This window comes from Heliconius melpomene, chromosome 17 (assembly GCF_056956725.1).
Source record: "Heliconius melpomene rosina isolate 202511_hmr_F chromosome 17, ASM5695672v1, whole genome shotgun sequence".
Classification (NCBI taxonomy): domain Eukaryota; kingdom Metazoa; phylum Arthropoda; class Insecta; order Lepidoptera; family Nymphalidae; genus Heliconius; species Heliconius melpomene.
In genome coordinates, this window is record NC_140405.1 from 13307993 (window position 1) to 13326375 (window position 18383).

At 34.5% G+C, this 18383-nt stretch overlaps 2 protein-coding genes across 2 annotated transcripts; one reads left to right on the top strand and one right to left on the bottom strand.

Moving 5' to 3' along the window:
- Window positions 1-1118: 1118 nt before the first annotated feature.
- LOC146530417 (uncharacterized) lies at window positions 1119-10669 on the bottom strand. The gene is made up of 4 exons (XM_085200708.1): window positions 10029-10669; window positions 3431-3506; window positions 2716-2857; window positions 1119-2179 (listed from the first exon to the last, which is right to left on the bottom strand). Exons 1-4 carry the CDS (start codon window positions 10453-10455, stop codon window positions 2066-2068), a joined length of 759 nt encoding a protein of 252 aa, XP_085056834.1. The 5' UTR covers window positions 10456-10669; the 3' UTR covers window positions 1119-2065.
- On the top strand, window positions 8106-9627 carry LOC146530418 (uncharacterized). The gene is made up of 2 exons (XM_085200780.1): window positions 8106-8231; window positions 8856-9627. Exon 2 carries the CDS (start codon window positions 8861-8863, stop codon window positions 9431-9433), a length of 573 nt encoding a protein of 190 aa, XP_085056906.1. The 5' UTR covers window positions 8106-8231; window positions 8856-8860; the 3' UTR covers window positions 9434-9627.
- Window positions 10670-18383: the final 7714 nt, after the last annotated feature.

Sequence of the window (18383 nt, forward strand, 5' to 3'; positions counted from 1 at the left end):
TAACTTTTTTAGCTTCAGCTGCATCCCGCACATAGCATAGTAGGCAGAGGGAACCTGGGAACCTTGTTAAGATACTTTGTCCCATTAAGACACTTTCCTTCCCTATAATAAGTGTTTTTTTTACTGATTACCTAAAAGTGAGATAAAAATAATATAAATACAGATATAATATAATACAGTTTATTAATAAATCACTATTTACTAAATATATTTATTTAATCTACATACAGTTATACTTATTAAGAAATATTTACAGTAAACATAATTTGTATAGATAATATTAAAAACAAAATCTTATTGTACTATCAGAAATGGTAGATAGCGTCACGCTGTATCCAGCATGTAGCAGGGTAGGCAGATGGACCCTGGGAACGTAGTGTTGAGACATTCCATTTTCTTTAAAACACTTCCGTTCTCCACTAAATAATAATTATACTACATAAATTATATTTAATTTTAAAATGTTATTCCATAGTAGTGCAATGGGAGAGCGTCTGACTAAAATTCAATTGTTGTGGGTTCGATTTCCACTCGGGCGAATTAACTATTAACATTTCTACGCTGTGGCAAAACAAAGTGCGGCGTTGAGTTCCGCCACTTAATAACACTCAATGTTTTGAATAAGGGGCTAACGCGATGAACCGAGGGCATTGACTCTAGATTCTCCTCCTTATTCTCTTCCTTTATGCGGGATATAGCGTGAAGTAATAAATAAAAAGACGTATAGTACGCTCGACGAGCCGTGGCCGTCCTGAAGTTAGGGTTTCTGAAATTTTGCGTATTGCGCACTCGGGAAAAAAATACTCAAAATTTAAAAAAAATCCTAAATTGAGACCTGAGCAATACTACTACTACATCTACAGCTAACTTCAGGGCGACCGGACTGCACCAGGATATAAAGTTACGTAACTTAACATATCTACTTAATAAATGATACATCGTACATACAATATGTTTATGTGACATTTCAATATGGTACACTTATATATTACAAATATTTATTTTCAATCCAACGTTATATCTAAATTTAAACGTCAAAAATCTATTATATTAAAATTATACTTGTGACTTTTATCTTATAAACCAGGTATTTGTTTATAATACAGATTATAAAATTAAACATTCATAATAAATTATTAACTTAAGTTTTGTTTTTCTTAGTATTATGTCTAAGATATATCACAAACAATATACAATTATTCCTAATCTCTACACAGATCTTGTTTAATTCTATAAATAATAAAAATATTTAAAAAATTCGGACTAAACGTAAATTTTTCACAAAAAAAAATCTTTACATAAATAATAATATTGTACCTGATCGCTGTCTATACAAGAAGGATTTATTAGAAAATTGATTATTTAAGTGCTTTATCAATGCACTTAGAGACGAAAAAAAAAGAAACCACAACAATAATATTTAAAAAATATTTCTTTATCTGTCTGTGCGTTTGTGCTTATTTGTTCCAATCAGTTAATAAATAAAAAAAGTTATATCAATTTAATATATTTAGTTAACAAAAATTGCTACCATCTTCTCATTAAAATAGCTAAAATTATACTTTTCTCTATTTTAGCTAAGTAAGTAAGCTTCCATTAATATTTAGAGTTTGTTTAATTTATAAATAAAAAAGATATACCATTTTAATTTTCGACAAAATTGCTATAAATAATTGCTTAATAAATTGGCTGAAATTTTACTTTTTTATATGGATACAGATTTTGCTTTTAAATTGATGTTATTACTAGCTTTTAAATTATTTTAATGCTTTTAAATGAAAGTAATGCAGATTAGTAAATAAAAATGTAATTAAAATGGGCGAAGCCGTGAGCGGTCGCTAGTATATAATATATCTACACATCTTAGAAAATATCTGATTGTAACTGCTGTGACACGAAATAGTTGTGAGTCAAAAGTTTTACTTGACTCATCACCTCAAAGCCGCGGCGTTTAGTACCGCCGCTGAACACCGCAATGTCTATAAAACGAAAATAAATTGGGAAAGGGAGTGTATTAACACTATGTTCTGGCTGTCTATTTGCTTGAGATACTAAAAAAAGTAATCTATACGTCATCTCCGTCAGGCTTATGCCTTTGTAGTACTGCCAGCCTTTGCTGTGTGACTTCTAGGTGATGTTTACGCCATTTTATACGACGATTCTGGAACCATACTTTTACCTGAAATAAAAAAATATATATTAAGAAATGAAAAGAAATCTACACTAATATTATGATAAGACGCGCTAATAGTGCAAGCGTACAAGCGTGCGACGATGAACGCAATAGGTTGGGGTCCGATTCCCACTTGAGGAAATATTTATTGTTTTCACATCTTCACGTTAACAACGAGGCGAGTGCACGGCGCTGAGTTCCACCACTGAACACGCAAAGTGTCTATAATTAGAGATGTAGGCGGTTAGTGAGGGAGAGGAAGATGTGTCTTAATGGGAACGGAATGTATTAGCACCAGGTTCCTGTTTCTCTCTGCTTACCCTGCTATAAGCGGGATACAGCTTGAGTTTGCTTCATTGAACGCGCTAATCTTAGGTACTATTTGACTTGAATTAAATAAAATATTTTTGTGATGGATAGTCCATTCTAAATCTGTTTAACGCAGCATCTGTTGTGCGTCACGACTGGCCCCAACTATTTTTTTTTTCTCAAGAGTACTCAGTGCTACTACGAAATAGTTTAATTATCATTTTGTGACTTACCTGTGCCTCAGTTAGCTGTAGAGCGTGGGCTAAGTACAGTCTTTCTGGCCCAACCATGTATTGTTGACGTTCGAATTCCGCTTCGAGCCTCTCCAACTGCTCGGGCGTAAAAATTGTTCTAATGCGTTTGCTTCTGCCCGAACTGTGAAAAATATATATAAAAATAATAATCATAAATCAGCTTTACGTTGTATATAAAAATAATTACTAAAAATCTTGATAGTGTGACTGGAAACGTGATGGTAGTGGGTTCGATCGAAATCTGGGGAATATAATGTTTTTATTTTCTCGTTGTGTTAGTACAATGTTGAATTCGGGCGAATCTTGACACTAGATTCTGTTCTGCTGTATGTGGGACATAACGGAAATATGAATCAACTAGCAATGCTTTAAAACTGGAAAGTGGTTGGAAAACGGAATGACTTAGTACTAAATCCTCTTTCCCTATAATGCTATATGTGGCAGTTATATGAACTTAAAATTTTGTTTAGCTTCACACTGTATCCCGAACACAGCAGAGTTGGCAAAGAGACCCTGGGAATCTCCGTTCCCACTTCCATCACCCACTTTCCGCTGAATTGTGAGGTATTTCGGGTTGCGGCGGAAAATATTTTTTAAATGTGTTAGTGGAGATCTAATATCGACAGTCAAAGGCTGTTCACTGTACCACTACGGCCTAAACAAATAATAGCAATTTAAAAAAATGTGATCTTACCTACTAGAGCAGGTTATAGGATGTGGTCGAGACTTCATTTGTGCAACTTGCGGCCGTAACTCAGGTCTGGGACTGTCTGAAATATTATAAGGTACCTTAGACTTATTAATTTCATAGTAGATAGTGAAAAACCTATAAAATTAAAGGAAATCACAGTCAAGAAATCCATGTGTCTCTTCTTTTAGGGATTAGGAATATCTACAAAGTATAATTCTATCCCTGAAAGAGATGTCTTTTAGAAATCCTGATGGTTGGAAATGTTAAAAGAAGTTAACACTAGCTAGTGTAGCTAGTCCATCAATATCAAAAAGAAAACCCCAAAAAAAGAATCCAGCTAGAGCCCAAAAAATTAATAAACCCATTGGAAACGCCATTTCAAAGAAGTGAAGAAACTATATCAAGATTTAGACATTATTGCACATCCAGAACGGTTGTACCTATAACATGGATGAAAAAGGATGTCGCATTACGGCCCATAAACTTAAACATGTTTGAATGTATAAAAATGATGACCACTTTTACGACTAAGTATTCACAATTTTAAAAGAATCAGAAATGTAAAGTAAATAAACCAAAATGTTTGTCTGTCTGTGTATACATCCATCCATACCTATATTATGAATTCGAAAGTAACTCTGTCTGTCTGTCTTTTATGCAATCAGGGCCAAACCGCTAATTTCATTGTGATAAAATACTCATATAGAGATACTTGAGGGTCTCGGGATGAACATAGGATACTTTTTTTTCTCATATTTGCAATATTTTCGATATATACCAATATATTAAAATACTTATTAATTTAAATTTATTCGGCCATGTTAATAACAACCGTCGTTATGCGACCGTTGCTAAGCAACGATTTGCAAAATTAGTTGTTAGAAAACGTCACCCAAAATGAGCTTGCTTAACGCATCTCTCTATTGACAACTGAAAATTATTTCATAAATATATTTAATAAATATTCGTATAGTTGAAGCGGGCGTAGCCGCGTTCGGGTCCACTAGTACATATACAGGGTGTCCCAGGAGTCAACGATAAAACGAAACCAGGTGATAGACCAAGTCATGACAGTTATGAGAAAAATATAAAAAAAAATCTTTGTCAAGTATTTTTCATATTATATTGATTTTAAAAAATATCGGAAAAACCGACACCCTGTGATGGTTTTTCAAGTCCCACGACTACAAATATTACTCTTTCTTCATTTTTTTTTCTGTAATGTAATCATGAGTAACCCTTCTGTGAATTACAGTTTAAAATTGAAACATACCTGCATCAGTTTTCAATAAAATATCGTGTTTTTGCCAAACATTAAATTCAAAATATTTACTACACTCACCTTTAACCGACTGTACTATAAAAAAAATGTGCTACACTTTTTTTGCAAGTAACTTTAAAAGTTGGCGCATTTAATCTGGATTCCGAAATGGTACGACACTTGCTGGATTACTTCTTTGTTGAAGAGAGAAAAAATCTAAATACACGATAATCGGGATGACGTTCAACGTTTTGGTATCTTTTCCGATACATTCTAGCTGCAGCATTAGCGTTACATAACCATTCTCCATGAATGAAATAATCCATATTATGATATTTTAAGTGAAAGTTCTGTCGAAGTCTAAAAGTATTGTGAAGTTTTATATAAATCTAGATATTAATTAATTAGTAAAACAGGTTATGAGAAATAAATGTCAGTCTTGGTCGTGACCTAGTTGTTTTACTACAAGAACAATAAAAACACCTTAAATAATACAATTTCAAGCGATTCCGTTGCAAAGCGATTTGTGCCGCGTTAAATATAAGAGGGTATCAAACTAAGGGTAGTATTAGCCCCTATTCCTATAAACGACTAATTTTAACTCCCCCTAGTACTAACAATATTAACAATTTCCCTTTTAAGGTATGTCGCTCTTGACTTTTATTGTAATTTATTTGGTATTTATACGTAGAAAAGGCATGTCTGTAAGTGGGATAGCCGTGGGTTCTATTCTCATTCGGCGAAAGGAATATTAAGATTATTTTCTTATTTTAAATTATGTAAGCTACACTAGGACAAATCGATGGAGTATCTCAAACAATAGATTTCTAGGTTTTCTCTATCTATGCTCTACGGCTACGGCGTTAAGCTAAAAAAGAAATCAGCGAGCAAACAAATAAGAAATAAATTAATAGCTTTAAGACACGTTAAAACACGACAGTTCAGGATTAACAATCGGGACCCATTTGAATTTTAAAGGGCTACTTGGTAAAGTTTAATTGGTTGGGTAACGGTTGTTAATCCTTTTGTTAAACACTTTGATTATTATCGTGTTTTTAGTTAGTTCATTTTATTAGTAAAATTCGCATACATTTCGATAATCATATTACCCTCCTTTATGTCTTGCAGTCGGGTAAAAAGACAGACAAGACGAATTGAAGATGTATCTACACATTTCAGTATATAAAGTGAGTGTGACGCATAGTAACTAAATTAAATTATTTTATTTCCCCTATTCTGTTAGATAAAGGAAGGAAATTGAGACACAGTGTCAATGTCAAAAAGTGGAGAACGGAATGTCATAACACTAGGTATCCTGCCCTAGCGTAAAGCCAAAAATGGAGAATTCCTACAAACGTTTTAAAGCTGAAGATTTTGTTTGCTTGGATTCGCTAATCTCAGAAATCACTGATCCAATTTTAAAAATATTTTTATATTGGATAGTCCATTTATCGATATTTCGCCCGATGTTAATAATCAATCCTTATCCATAAATTACAACCATAGATTGAAATAGACAGAGATGGAGGACGGCATGCAGGTTAGTGATTGGATAGACATGTCAAAAAATCCAAGATTGACGTTAACTGGAGATCGGAGATACATTATTAACATTGGGCGAAAGACTATAGGCTATATTACATGGATTACATAGTTTCGATGTAACCCATCATAGGTATTTACAGTCAACACTACTACGGGAACTTGTCGGGGTTTTACTACGACAGGGGTTTTTACAATTAGCGAATAATAGGGGATACACGATAACCTTATTGGCAATTAATGTGATAAAAATTTTATTATTATCGGTATCTTATTCGTCATTCATTTCGAAGTTCATCAGTATTTAAGTGTCCGTATACTATAAACAGCCTGATTTAATTACTGTTAGGGTAAGTTTTTTCATTCTCTTTTAGCTTTACGCTGTTTCCTCAAGTGGGGATCGAACCCAGACCAGATGCGTTTATTCACACAGTTGTGTCATCCCTGCGCCACGAGTAGCCTCAAAAAATACTTAAGATGTTAAATAATTTAATTTGGGTTGTTAGTACCATTGAAAAATATTACTTTCTTTTCCACAGGAAATATGGATAATATGATTTTACTATTATCGTTAAGTGCGTTACTGATCGCCCAATCGTTTGCCGACGGTACAAGGTACATTGTCGGCAATTTGACCAGAATTGACTGGATCAATGACAGCTGCTTGTTCGGAATAAATGGCGAATACAGTCCATCTCAAGTAAAGCATTACAGACTCTGTAAAATTCTGGAACAGGCCTACTGGAGAAATCAAGCTGTCGTGATAGAGATTGAGCAGAAATCCAATGATTATTACTACGCAGTTAGTTTTGCCCATCGTGGCGCTTCCTGGGCTAACACGAAGGTCGAGAGTCAGTCATTTCAGTACCAAATGTTTGGTACTGTCGAAAATATTTACTACCATTCTATTGATGACAGCTGCTACGTAGCTGTAGATACCGGTTTCGATAATGTTAGAAATAATAAACATTTCCATATGACTTTGGCTTGGGATCTATGCGTAAGAGGAATCAACGCATTCTATAGTGGAGACAAAGTACTGATGGTTGCCACTGTGAATTTACAAAGAACTTTTTCAAACGCAATTTATAATTTACAACTGACAAATTGTCTGTAAGAAGTGTTTTTCTAATTTACTTAGAAGAGAAGATCGATCTGGGAGGAAATTGGAGTGTCCTATCCTGGTGTAGGCAGAATAAAACGTGAAGCTGAAATTTCCTAGTGATGCACGTCATTTTATAGGTATCTATAATATAAAATATAGATAATAAATATAAATATAGATAATAAATACTTCCAATCTTTCTTTCTGTACTTTTCGATTGTTACCTTATTTTATATACATTTACGAGTAAAAGTCTAATTAAAGTATCTGATTATAGAAAAATATTAAAATTAAAATAAATTAAAATATAATATTAAATTAAAATATTTGTGAACCTTTGAGTTGAGGTCGTCACGGCCTAGCGTCACAGCGTCTGACTATAAACACATGACGGTTGTGAATTGTATTTCCACTCGGAGAATAATTTATTTTCATTTAGTGTTTTATAGACACAATATGTGACTGTAAAAACGACTGTTGTGGGTTCGATTTCCACTTGGCAAAATGAATTGTTTTCATTTCCTCGTTCTGCTGACAAGATAAACGCGACGTTGGGCTCCGCTACTTGACACGCAATATCTTGAACTGGTTGGTGCGTAGCGAACTGAGTGCCTTAACACTGAGTTTCTTTTATTTACCCTGCTATATGAATAAAAAACACTGTAAAATATTGTCACTCATAAAAAAATCTAAAAAAGTCTTTTTATAAGACTGGGGTTTTACAATTACGAAATAAAACAGGATGTACACGATAACGACGGTCACGCTAATATGATAAAATAATAATATCATACGTTTTTAATTTAGTATTATGCGTTAATCATCTGTGCAGTTCATAAGTGTCTGTGTGTCCGCAATCCGCATACAGAGAACGACGTGCCTTAAATATTATTTGAGTGAGATTTTTTTTTTTTATTCTCTTGTACGATAAACATACAAAAGTGAAAGGTCATTATGTTTTATCCTGCATATAGCAGAATAGCTAGAACCTCTAGCAGAAACCTCGTTACCAAAAAACTCTGTTTTTCATTTTCTAACAGAAATCGCGATAGTGTGGTTCGATTGGTGGAGTTGAACGCCGCGCTTTGTTATACGCGGTGAAACGCTATGCCAGTGCGTCACTATGGACTAGTTTTTACATTAAATACTTTAAATCCGTTCAAGGTGCCACTGTAGAGCTATCTTGAGCATACAATAATATATAAAATATAAAAATAAATTATTTCCATTTAAAATATTTATTTATATTTACTTCGCTCTGGTGTCGAGTCTAAGAGCGGCATTGAGGTCCGCCACTAAACAAACAATGCCTCCTGAAATCGGCGGAAAGTGGGAAACGGAGTGTCTTAGGACTAGGTTCCCCCTGTTGGTAGGCAGAGGGAACCTGCATGCGGGATACAGGATGTTGATTTTGGAAGTTATTTCCACTTAACTCCCTTACTTTGCATATGTAAGTATATACATACATACAGGTTTAAAAATAGTAACGCCATTTAAAAATATTACTTTCTTTTCCGCAGAAAACATGGATAACATGATTTTTGTTCTATTATTATGTGCGCTACTGATCGGCAAATCGTTTGCCGATAGTACAAGATACATTCCCGGCAATTTGACTAGAATAGACTGGATCGGTGACAGCTGCACGTTCAAAATAATCGACGAAGACAGTCCATCTCAAGTACCTAGTTACAAATTATGCAAAATCCTAGAGCAAGCATACTTTAGAAGTCAAACTGTCGTCATGGAGATTAAACAGATATCTACCAAATATAATTACGCAGTTAGTTTTCCTTACCGCAGCGCTACATGGGCTGGCGAGAAAGTTGAGACCCAGTCATTCCAGTACCAGCTCTTTGGTACTGTCGAAGACGTATACTACCATGCTCCTACTGACAGTTGCGATATAGCTATAGACACAGGTTTCGATAATGTTAGAAATAATAAGCAATTCCATTTGACTATGGTTTGGAATATATGCGTGAGAGCAATCAATGCCTTCTACTCTAGAGAAAAGGTACTGATGATAGCCAAAGTGAATTTGGAAAGAATGGGTACGAACGCAATTGTTGATTTGACACTAACAAATTGTCAGTAACAAGATATCTCCGCAAATTACAGAAATTAAAAACGGATGTATGGAGAGAAACACGCACCTAGTGACACACCTCCTAGGCCTATCCTTATGTACGAAGGATAAAATGTGAAGCTGAAGATTCTTAGTTATTTATGTTATATTACGTATAATTTAAGTAATAAATGCTTTCACGCATTAATCTTTATTTCTTCCATTTGACCATACACACATTTAAGTTAAAATATAATTAAAATGTCTAATATTAGAATTTTTTTATAAAAACCCACAAAATCACTTTTGGCCACGGTAATAAAATCTGTTTACTTTTTTCCTTAGTTAGTTAGTTCCTATGAATATAAAAAAAAATACATCCCTATTTTGACCCATACTTTTTCATTCGATTTGTTTAAAATTTAGTTGGAATAAAAATCGGAACATTCATATTTCTCCTATGATGAAGGTAGTTAGGTAGTTACATCGTCAGAATCCAATAAAAAGAATTGTTTTTAAAGGTAGTCCTATAGATTTTGGGAACATGATAATTTTAGGACTGTCGTGGCGCTGATGGTAGGTACTCGTGATATTTGGTAGTTAAGATAGATAGATTTAAACTTACCTTGCCGTAAGGTTGACGAAACACCCATAGTTCTACAGAACCCATCATTGAGCCTCTGCATTTCATGCCCTGCGTACAAGTAACTATGCAGTTGCCGGTGATTCTGCTGTAGCCTCTCTTGCACGCTCAGGTTCATTACATCCTCCTCAGAATTCGTGAGGCCTAATATTGCTGCGATTGTAAAGGACTTTCCACCTAAATTAGTGCCTTTTCCTGTCAAATCTACACCAAACGCTGATTGGCTACTGTCTTCTTCCTCCAGGGTCGATACTGGAGAAGTAGGGGAAACATCGTTCTCCCCAAATCTATCTCCAGGAAAATTCTCCGTAAATTTCTCATCCTCAATATTCAGCCTATCAATGTTTTGCTGATATGCTAATAAATCGGATAAATTCGGATAAATTTGACCCTGCCGTTGCTCCATCATTCGTATTTAATTCACTTTATACGCCATCGTACACTTTAACATTATTGATAGACACGGCACAGATTATAAAAGTTATTTGTAGTTGTTTTTCTTTAATATATAAAAGTCTTTTTGGCATTTAGAACTATTAATATGGGTATAAGCTTATTAATTACTAAAAAGTTGTCAGACTAATTATGTGATCTGTATTAGGGGTCAATACGACGGGTGCACTAACTGGCGGTTGTGGCTCGATTGCGTTGCGGTTATTATTAAAAAGCACATTTTAAAATTGGCACTGGGGCGGGGCCAGACGTCAAACGATCGGTTTGGCGGGAAAAAAATGACATTGCACGAAACGGACAATCGGGGGAGTTGGGGGTGTTTGGGGGTGAATTCTGTGAGGGCGAGGGGGTCTTTGGAGCTCTTTCATTGGAGGATTTGGCGCATGCGCTTGGAAAGGCGTGGCCAGATTTAGTGGGTGTGGTCGTACTCTGATTTGCGGTGAGAAAGCCTTTGATTGAGCCAGAGTCGGATTTTGTATTGTATTTGTCTAATTGATTACAGATAATTGTGTTTTTGTTCCTTTTTATTGTATTTATACTAAATATTAAGATGTATGGAGAAATACGTAGGGAAGTGCATGTGGTAAATTTCTTTTTTCTATTTTTTTTATGGTTACAGTATATATTCAAAAATACATAGGTATATATATTTTTTCTTTACACATTATCTCTCTCTCTCTCGTAATACCTCCAAATCGATCTGTACCATTTTCAACCCAGAATAGAATGTCTTAGCACTAAGCCCTACTTAAAGGCAAATAATAATAATAAATAATCTGAATTCGCCCCTGTCAGTCTTGCTCCATCCGTACCATGAAACAATTTAATATCATAATCTCATATCAGTTATGGAGTTGCGAAACAATGGAGGGTGTAAACTTTGATTATTTATTATATTAATTGGATGCGGTACGTTGTTGTATCTACTAATATGTTTACTGGCGCAATGGTTTATTTATTATTTATTTGTGTGGTCTAAGATTTGATTTCTGTGTTAAGTTAGAGTGAAAAATTTTAACTTATGATAAATTTTAGTGCTTCTTCTTATTTGTTAGATCTCTAACAAAAAAATAATAATTAATTTTGCTTATTCTCAATTTGTAAATAGCTATATCTCGAACATAGGAGATTAGACACAGGGAACCTGGGAACCTTGTGTTAAGATAGTCCGCCATGACGGCCTCACGTATAAATAACTCGCACAAAACTTTTTAAATTGTTATTTATAACATATTATATTTTTCAAAAGAAAAACATATGCTTCCATGGAGCTATCTGTGGTCTACTAGTATTCAATTGGACTTCGACAACTGAAACTGTAAACTTTATTTCATGAAACCTTCGGTCGACTAGTCTTGGCCGTCCTGAAGTTAGCTGTTGATTTTAAAATTTTTCTTACTTTTAACTATTTTCTTACCGAGCGCGACTTCGTGAGCAATGCGCGAAAGTTCAACAAGTCTAACTTCAGGTCGGCCACGAGCCAAGACTCGTCTACCGTACTGTACACAAAGTGTAAATTCTACTATAAATTAAAATATATTAGTTATGTACTAAAGCTATTCCTATCCTAGGCCACCGTAGTGCAGTGTCAAAGCGATGTTTAGGGGTTCTATTCCCATTTAGGGAAACGATTTCTTTTTTATTTCTCTGCTCTAGTATACAAAAAGCAACTTTGAATTTCATCATATAACACCCAATATCTCGAACAAATGAGTGGTGTATGAAGGACGGCATGTTCCGTTATTATGTAGTTCCTGAACTAAGTACTTAAATAAAACATTCATATTTTATCTATTTTTCTATGTTGAAAAATAGATCAGATTTTCTCATTATTAGATATTTAAAGATGAGGAAGATCGAGGAATGATTCATTTTCTCACTCTGGCTGGTAACGAGGCAAAGGACCGCAAGTATTTTACGGGGAAAGGAAAACGGAAATACTAATAAATACAAGGTCCCTGCTATATACAGGTAGGTACAGCGTGAAGCTAGCAAAAAATGAATATTATACACACAGCTTCATTCATTTTTCAATATAGCAAAGTAGAAGGTAAAAGGGAACCTAGTATTAAATCACTTAGTTCCCCATGCACGGCTCACCGCCCAATTATCGATGTGGCAGAAGTCAACGATGCGCTTTATCAGCCAGAGAGAGAAAAAATGAGAATTATTCCTCTTAGTGTTATTTGAACCCAGAAGCACCACCACCATTCATAATCAAACTATTTTCCACAGTACCATGGTTTCTGAAATCATAAAAAAGTACCGTCTAACCCTATTTAGATTAGTAGATACGTAAATACGTGTAGGTCTCTGTAAAATTACATATAATTATTTTTATACTCTTTTTTCGAGTATTAAGACGTTCAGTGCCCCACTTCTCGGCCAATTTTTAAGATATTGTGTTTTAAGTTACGGAGTTCAACGCCGCGCTTTATATTCTTACTCGACTTCATTTCAATAATGAAAATATTTCTATCCTCGAGTAGAGATTGACGTTCGTGATTTTATGAATAAAAACTAGGTTTTTTTTATTGCAATAGTCCCAGCGTACCCCAGCCGAGCCACCCCCCCTATTATTCACCCTTAATTTGTTTCGGCTCTTTGACGACAATATTGCCCTATGAATTGAGTTTGGTATTAAAAAAGTTTCAATATTGTTTATGATCACAATGGCTGGGGGTTGCGGAATGGTTTAAATTATTATAACTACTTAACAATAAAATATTGCATGATTAAATAATATTATTATTATATAATAAGTGGCAGAACTTAACCCCACGCCTTAAAGAAAGGATTCAAGGATTTTCCATTTTATAATTTTATCTAAATAAAGCCCTGAAATCGAATGTGTATTTTTATTTAGGTAATTTCTTTTTCTACTTAGGTATAGAAAAATTCGTCGGAAAGTGTGTAACGGAATGTTTTATCACTAAGTTCCCTCTGCCTAACCTGCTGTGTGCGGGATACAGCGTCAAGCTACAGTAGAAATTCTATTAACCGGACTAATTTTTGTCGTTAGTCATCGGACAATGTATAAAGAAAAGCTGGTTTTGTGCATATGCAGCACAAAATTATTATATGTCTAATGGAAGCATAAAAGCAATAAATGAAAGTTGATATTTATTAAGAAATTGTTGATATTTTCCAAAATACGAATTATACACATTTACATTTACATAGTAGGTTGTAAAATAATTATCGCGGTAGATAGTCCGGATAATACCGAATCCGTATAACTTAGGGCCGGATGATTGAGTTTATATTGTAGTTGTATGTAGAAGAGTAGATCCTTAAATGTGACTTTTAGACACAACAATTGCACCACAATGTCATCCATGTTCAAAGTGTTTTTCTTTCTGTTTCCTTTATTCTCATCTAGCATTAATAACAAGCTACAAAGTTGGGGTAACTGAACAGAATCAGGGTCCCGCGACCCGCAATCGGATGATGCGCTTTTTACTACACTCCCCTCATATCAGTAGGGTTGTCATCGCAGTAGAGAAGAGAAAGATTTAAAATAATTATAAAGATAAAAAAACCTCTTCGTAACTCATTTATTTAATTTATTTATTTTATTATTTCATTTATTTATTAATTTATTTACAAAACCAATAGAAAGTTACATTAAGACAGATAATTTTTTTTTCTATGATAAGAAAGCCTGAAAGTGGCGACGCGCACTCAGCCTAACAGAATTTTCAGCTTTATAATATTAAGTATAGATATTAGGAAACCACTAAACTATTATTTATATAGGTACACTAAATACGCCATTACACTGCAATTGTGTGTAAAAGGAGATAATGTTCCCATACTCTACAATATCGTCCAAAAGATGACGAATACTTCTTACGAAAAAGCAAAAAAAAGACCACATGGCGCAGGTTCACAACCGTGTGACTGTAAACAAATCCGTTGACGGTTCAATTCCCGCTCAGGAGAATTAAATATTTAATATATTATTCATCTTCTCGCAACCCATAATGAGGAAAAGCATGGCGTTGAGTTCCTCCACACAACAAACAATCAATCGAGAATTGCGGGATCCAGCATCTTACTAATGGAGTGTCTTGTAGGTAAGTAAGGAAGGAAGGTAGCTAGAAGGAACCTAGTGATAAGACACTCCGATGTCATTAAGATACTTTCGTTCCCCTTTCTCTAACCGCTTAACTTAGAAATATGAAAATAACTATATATTATATTATATAAATATTTATTAAGCATTGACAACCCTAAGTATTCTTAGTTTCATTGCGTGGTGATTAAAATACCTCGATTTAATATCATCCTCATATATAAAGTGTTCTAATCGTAACGCTGACATCTCTTCGGTTACGCGGGGTGGGTGGGTACCCACCCCTGTTATTAGAATTGTCTATCACATTTTTAATGATTTTGAAAAATATTATTTTATGCAGTAACTTTACATCTTTGTCTCCGTGGACAAATCAAAATATAGTTAAAATTTAAAATTATAAATAAATAAATGGATTAAGAAATACGAAAATATTTTTCAATTCGATACAGTAATTCCTCTCTGCTATATGCGGTATATATAGATAACATAAGCGGGATACAGCGTGAAGCTGTAAGTAAAGTTCCAAACTGTCGTTTGCCTTGATTCGAACTAATAATTTTATTTATAAAACGAGGAAGTGTTGTGAAAAATATAAAAAGAACAGCCTCACCCGTGTTCCTTATATAGCAGAGTAAGCAAACTAAACTTAGTGTTAATAATGTATTAGCTTAAGGCACTCCGTTTCCCACGTTCCGCCCAATTTTTGAGACATAAATAGGGGTTGAGAGGCGGAACTTAACGCCGCGCCTTGTCTGCCAAAGCGGGGAAATGAAAATAATTAAATTATAATAATTTTCCCAATTGTTTAATATAAACAGCCTAGACGGCACCCATAAATTTTTAATCATCCTGCTATTAAAATATGAATCAACAACCATTGCATTCAGCAACAACTGCGCCATAATGGTTCTATTTAACTTTAAATTAATATAATTTCAATATACAAAGTGCCTTTGATCAACATTTACCTTACGTTACGGTACGAGTATGTACTCGCGTAATATTAGCTCATAGCTTACTATCTCATTATGTGCCATACCAACTGTATCACAGCACTAGGAAATATATAGAGATGTACGTTTAATTAAAATTTAAATCTAGATATTGCATGTTGAGTGGTGGAACTTAACGCTGCGGTTATAGTACCAATGAAAATTAAAATAATTTATACCTATTATATTATGATCAGTCCCCCGAGATCGGATGAATCCTACACAGTATAAAAAAAATTATAACATAACATTCTTAAATAAGATTATTGCTTGAATACAAAAAATACAAGTTATATGTGTACCTATACATACAATATATTATTTTAAAATTCAATACTGACAAATCTGTCTACATTTGTTATGATTCTCTTATTGGCTTAGGCAATGTGTTATGCCGGCCACAACCGGCGCGTTCTTATGCCTTTAATAATTTTGTTGTCCAAAAATCAAAAAAATAATAACAATAGCTATTTAATAACCACTCCATCCCATTCCCTGTACACCAAGCTCGCAAAGTACCCTCATAACGCCGCCCAATAAACCTGATTCCTTTGTGAACGACAATTTGTCATCCATTATATTATCCGTCCCCCGTCCCGGCTGAAAACATGTTGTTCAAGTGCCGACACGCGCCGAAAAAAACAATTAAATATTTTATCTGTGCTAATGTCATTGATGTTTGACATGAAGGGTGATGGCGGACTTTTTATTTTTGATTTTTGCGTTTCATTAAAATGTTATTTAGAATTATTTGAGATAATTGTTAGTTAGTTTTATTAATGTATGGTTTCAAACACCTAGTTTTTGCAATCCACGCGAGATTCCACGCGAAGTTGTAATAAATTGTGGAACTGTATGGCAACCATCTTGTTGCAATGGGACACCGTCGATAAACAGGATGATTACGGATTCGATTCCCACTTAGATGAAGAAATTATTTTCCGATACTATTACCCTCTAATAAGTACAAACGGACGGTAAGTTAACAGTAGGTGTCTTTGCCTATCCAATATATATTTATATTATGATCGAATCTACAACCATCTTGACGACACTGCACAACTACGCCTCAATGGTGTTTAAAATAACTGTATTGTTACAAACATGATAGCACCTGCTATTAAACAATTAATAATAATATAAGGGACCAAACCATTACAACGATAACAAATATAATCATAAATCATTGCAAATTGCCTCCCTTATGGCTTATATACTGTTATTCAATTCCGCAGTAAATGAAAACGTGGAGGAGAAAGTGTGGAAGGCGGTATTTTAAACTATTATTCTATTTATTTTATCTTTCTCAACAGAATTTAATGTTGAGACTCTTAACTCTGAGATCAATCTTGAGATGCCATGTTCATACATAGATTATAATTAAAGAATGAAAACGGCATCTCAAGATCGATTTTAAAGTTGAGAGGAATTTATAAAAAACCGGCTCAAATTCTTCATTTTCTGCCTCCTTTAGGGATATTGCGTTGGCCGGGTTGGCCATGCCTATACCACCTATATGCGTTTTTCATTTTTTAGCTTCATGCTGTATACAGAATAGATCAGGGGAAGCACAGGCAACATGATGCTAAGCTAGCCCGTTGGAGTTGGAGACATTGCGTGTTGCGTGGCGGGTTCGATTCGCACTCCGGGAATGGAATATTTAATATTTTAATTTTCTCTCTCTCTGATAACCAGGCAAACCGCGACGTTGACTTCAGCCACTCAACACGCAATGTGTCAAGAATTTGGCGGTAAGTGGGGAATCGAAGTGTGTAGGAATTGAATCTCTGCCTACCCTACTATGTGCGGGATACACTTTAAAGTTATAAAATAATCATGAACCATATATGAAAAAATATAATTTCGTCTTTCGTAGTTCTTGTGTTTATTCACAGATCATATTTTTGGTGGTAAAGAGCCGCGGAATGCAATAATCACCGGCCGCCGCTAGCGAACAGTGTTGCCATGTTCATATGAATACCCTTTATCGAATGTAACTTGGATAACAAAAAAATAAAAATGTTAATTTGATTATTACTTAAAACCGTTAGTATTTGTTATAAGTTTTAGTATGCGTTTGCACGCTGAGATGTGTTTGTCCACCAAAGACGTTTTCAGTGGTTTAATTGTATAGATTATTTTTGTATACCATAATTCTATCTATAAGAAAAAAATTAAGCTTCACACCGCATGCCGCTAACAGCAAAGTAAGCAAAGGGAACCTAGTTAAAGTTGCTCGGGGTTAAAGGGTTAAAGGTGTCCGTTCGTCAAGCATCGTCGTAATTTCCGATACAACGCTGCGCGTCACATTTTCAAAAAATATAATAACACCTTAATAATGGGGGATTCCCCCACTCCAAGTAATGGCAACACTGCGGTATGCTTTGTGCGGGCGGTATTATTGAATGTTTTTATTATGACCGGCTGGCGGCTACATCAAAGCGAGCTTATGAAATATTCGCGTTTGATGTCGAACAATAACTATGTCCAAATTAAATTATTAAACTCAACTTTTTCATAATTCTCTCCTGTGCTTACATTGTTTTGATGATATGGCACGGATGACACGGGACGGTGGTTATATATTCAGTTCTCTCTTATCCTATTTATTATTAATTAACTAATTAATATTATAAAACCCAGTCGTGTATAGTGACTGTAAACGCGACAGGTTGTGGATTCGATTCCCACTCGAGGAAATGTAATATATTTCATTACTTCGCTCTGATGTCGAGGGCAAAGCGCGACGTGGCAAAGGTGGAGTTACACCACTCACCTGTCAACAGGTAATAACTTAAACGTCACATAAAT

Coding starts and splice junctions, on each gene's coding strand:
- LOC146530418 (XM_085200780.1), top strand. CDS start 8,861: ATGGATAACATGATTTTTGTTCTATTATTATGTGCGCTACTGATCGGC.
- LOC146530417 (XM_085200708.1), bottom strand. CDS start 10,455: ATGATGGAGCAACGGCAGGGTCAAATTTATCCGAATTTATCCGATTTA. Junction 3,507..10,028: donor TTCGTCAACCTTACGGCAAG/GTAAGTTTAAAT, acceptor ATAATATTTCAG/ACAGTCCCAGACCTGAGTTA. Junction 2,858..3,430: donor CCTATAACCTGCTCTAGTAG/GTAAGATCACAT, acceptor TATTTTTCACAG/TTCGGGCAGAAGCAAACGCA.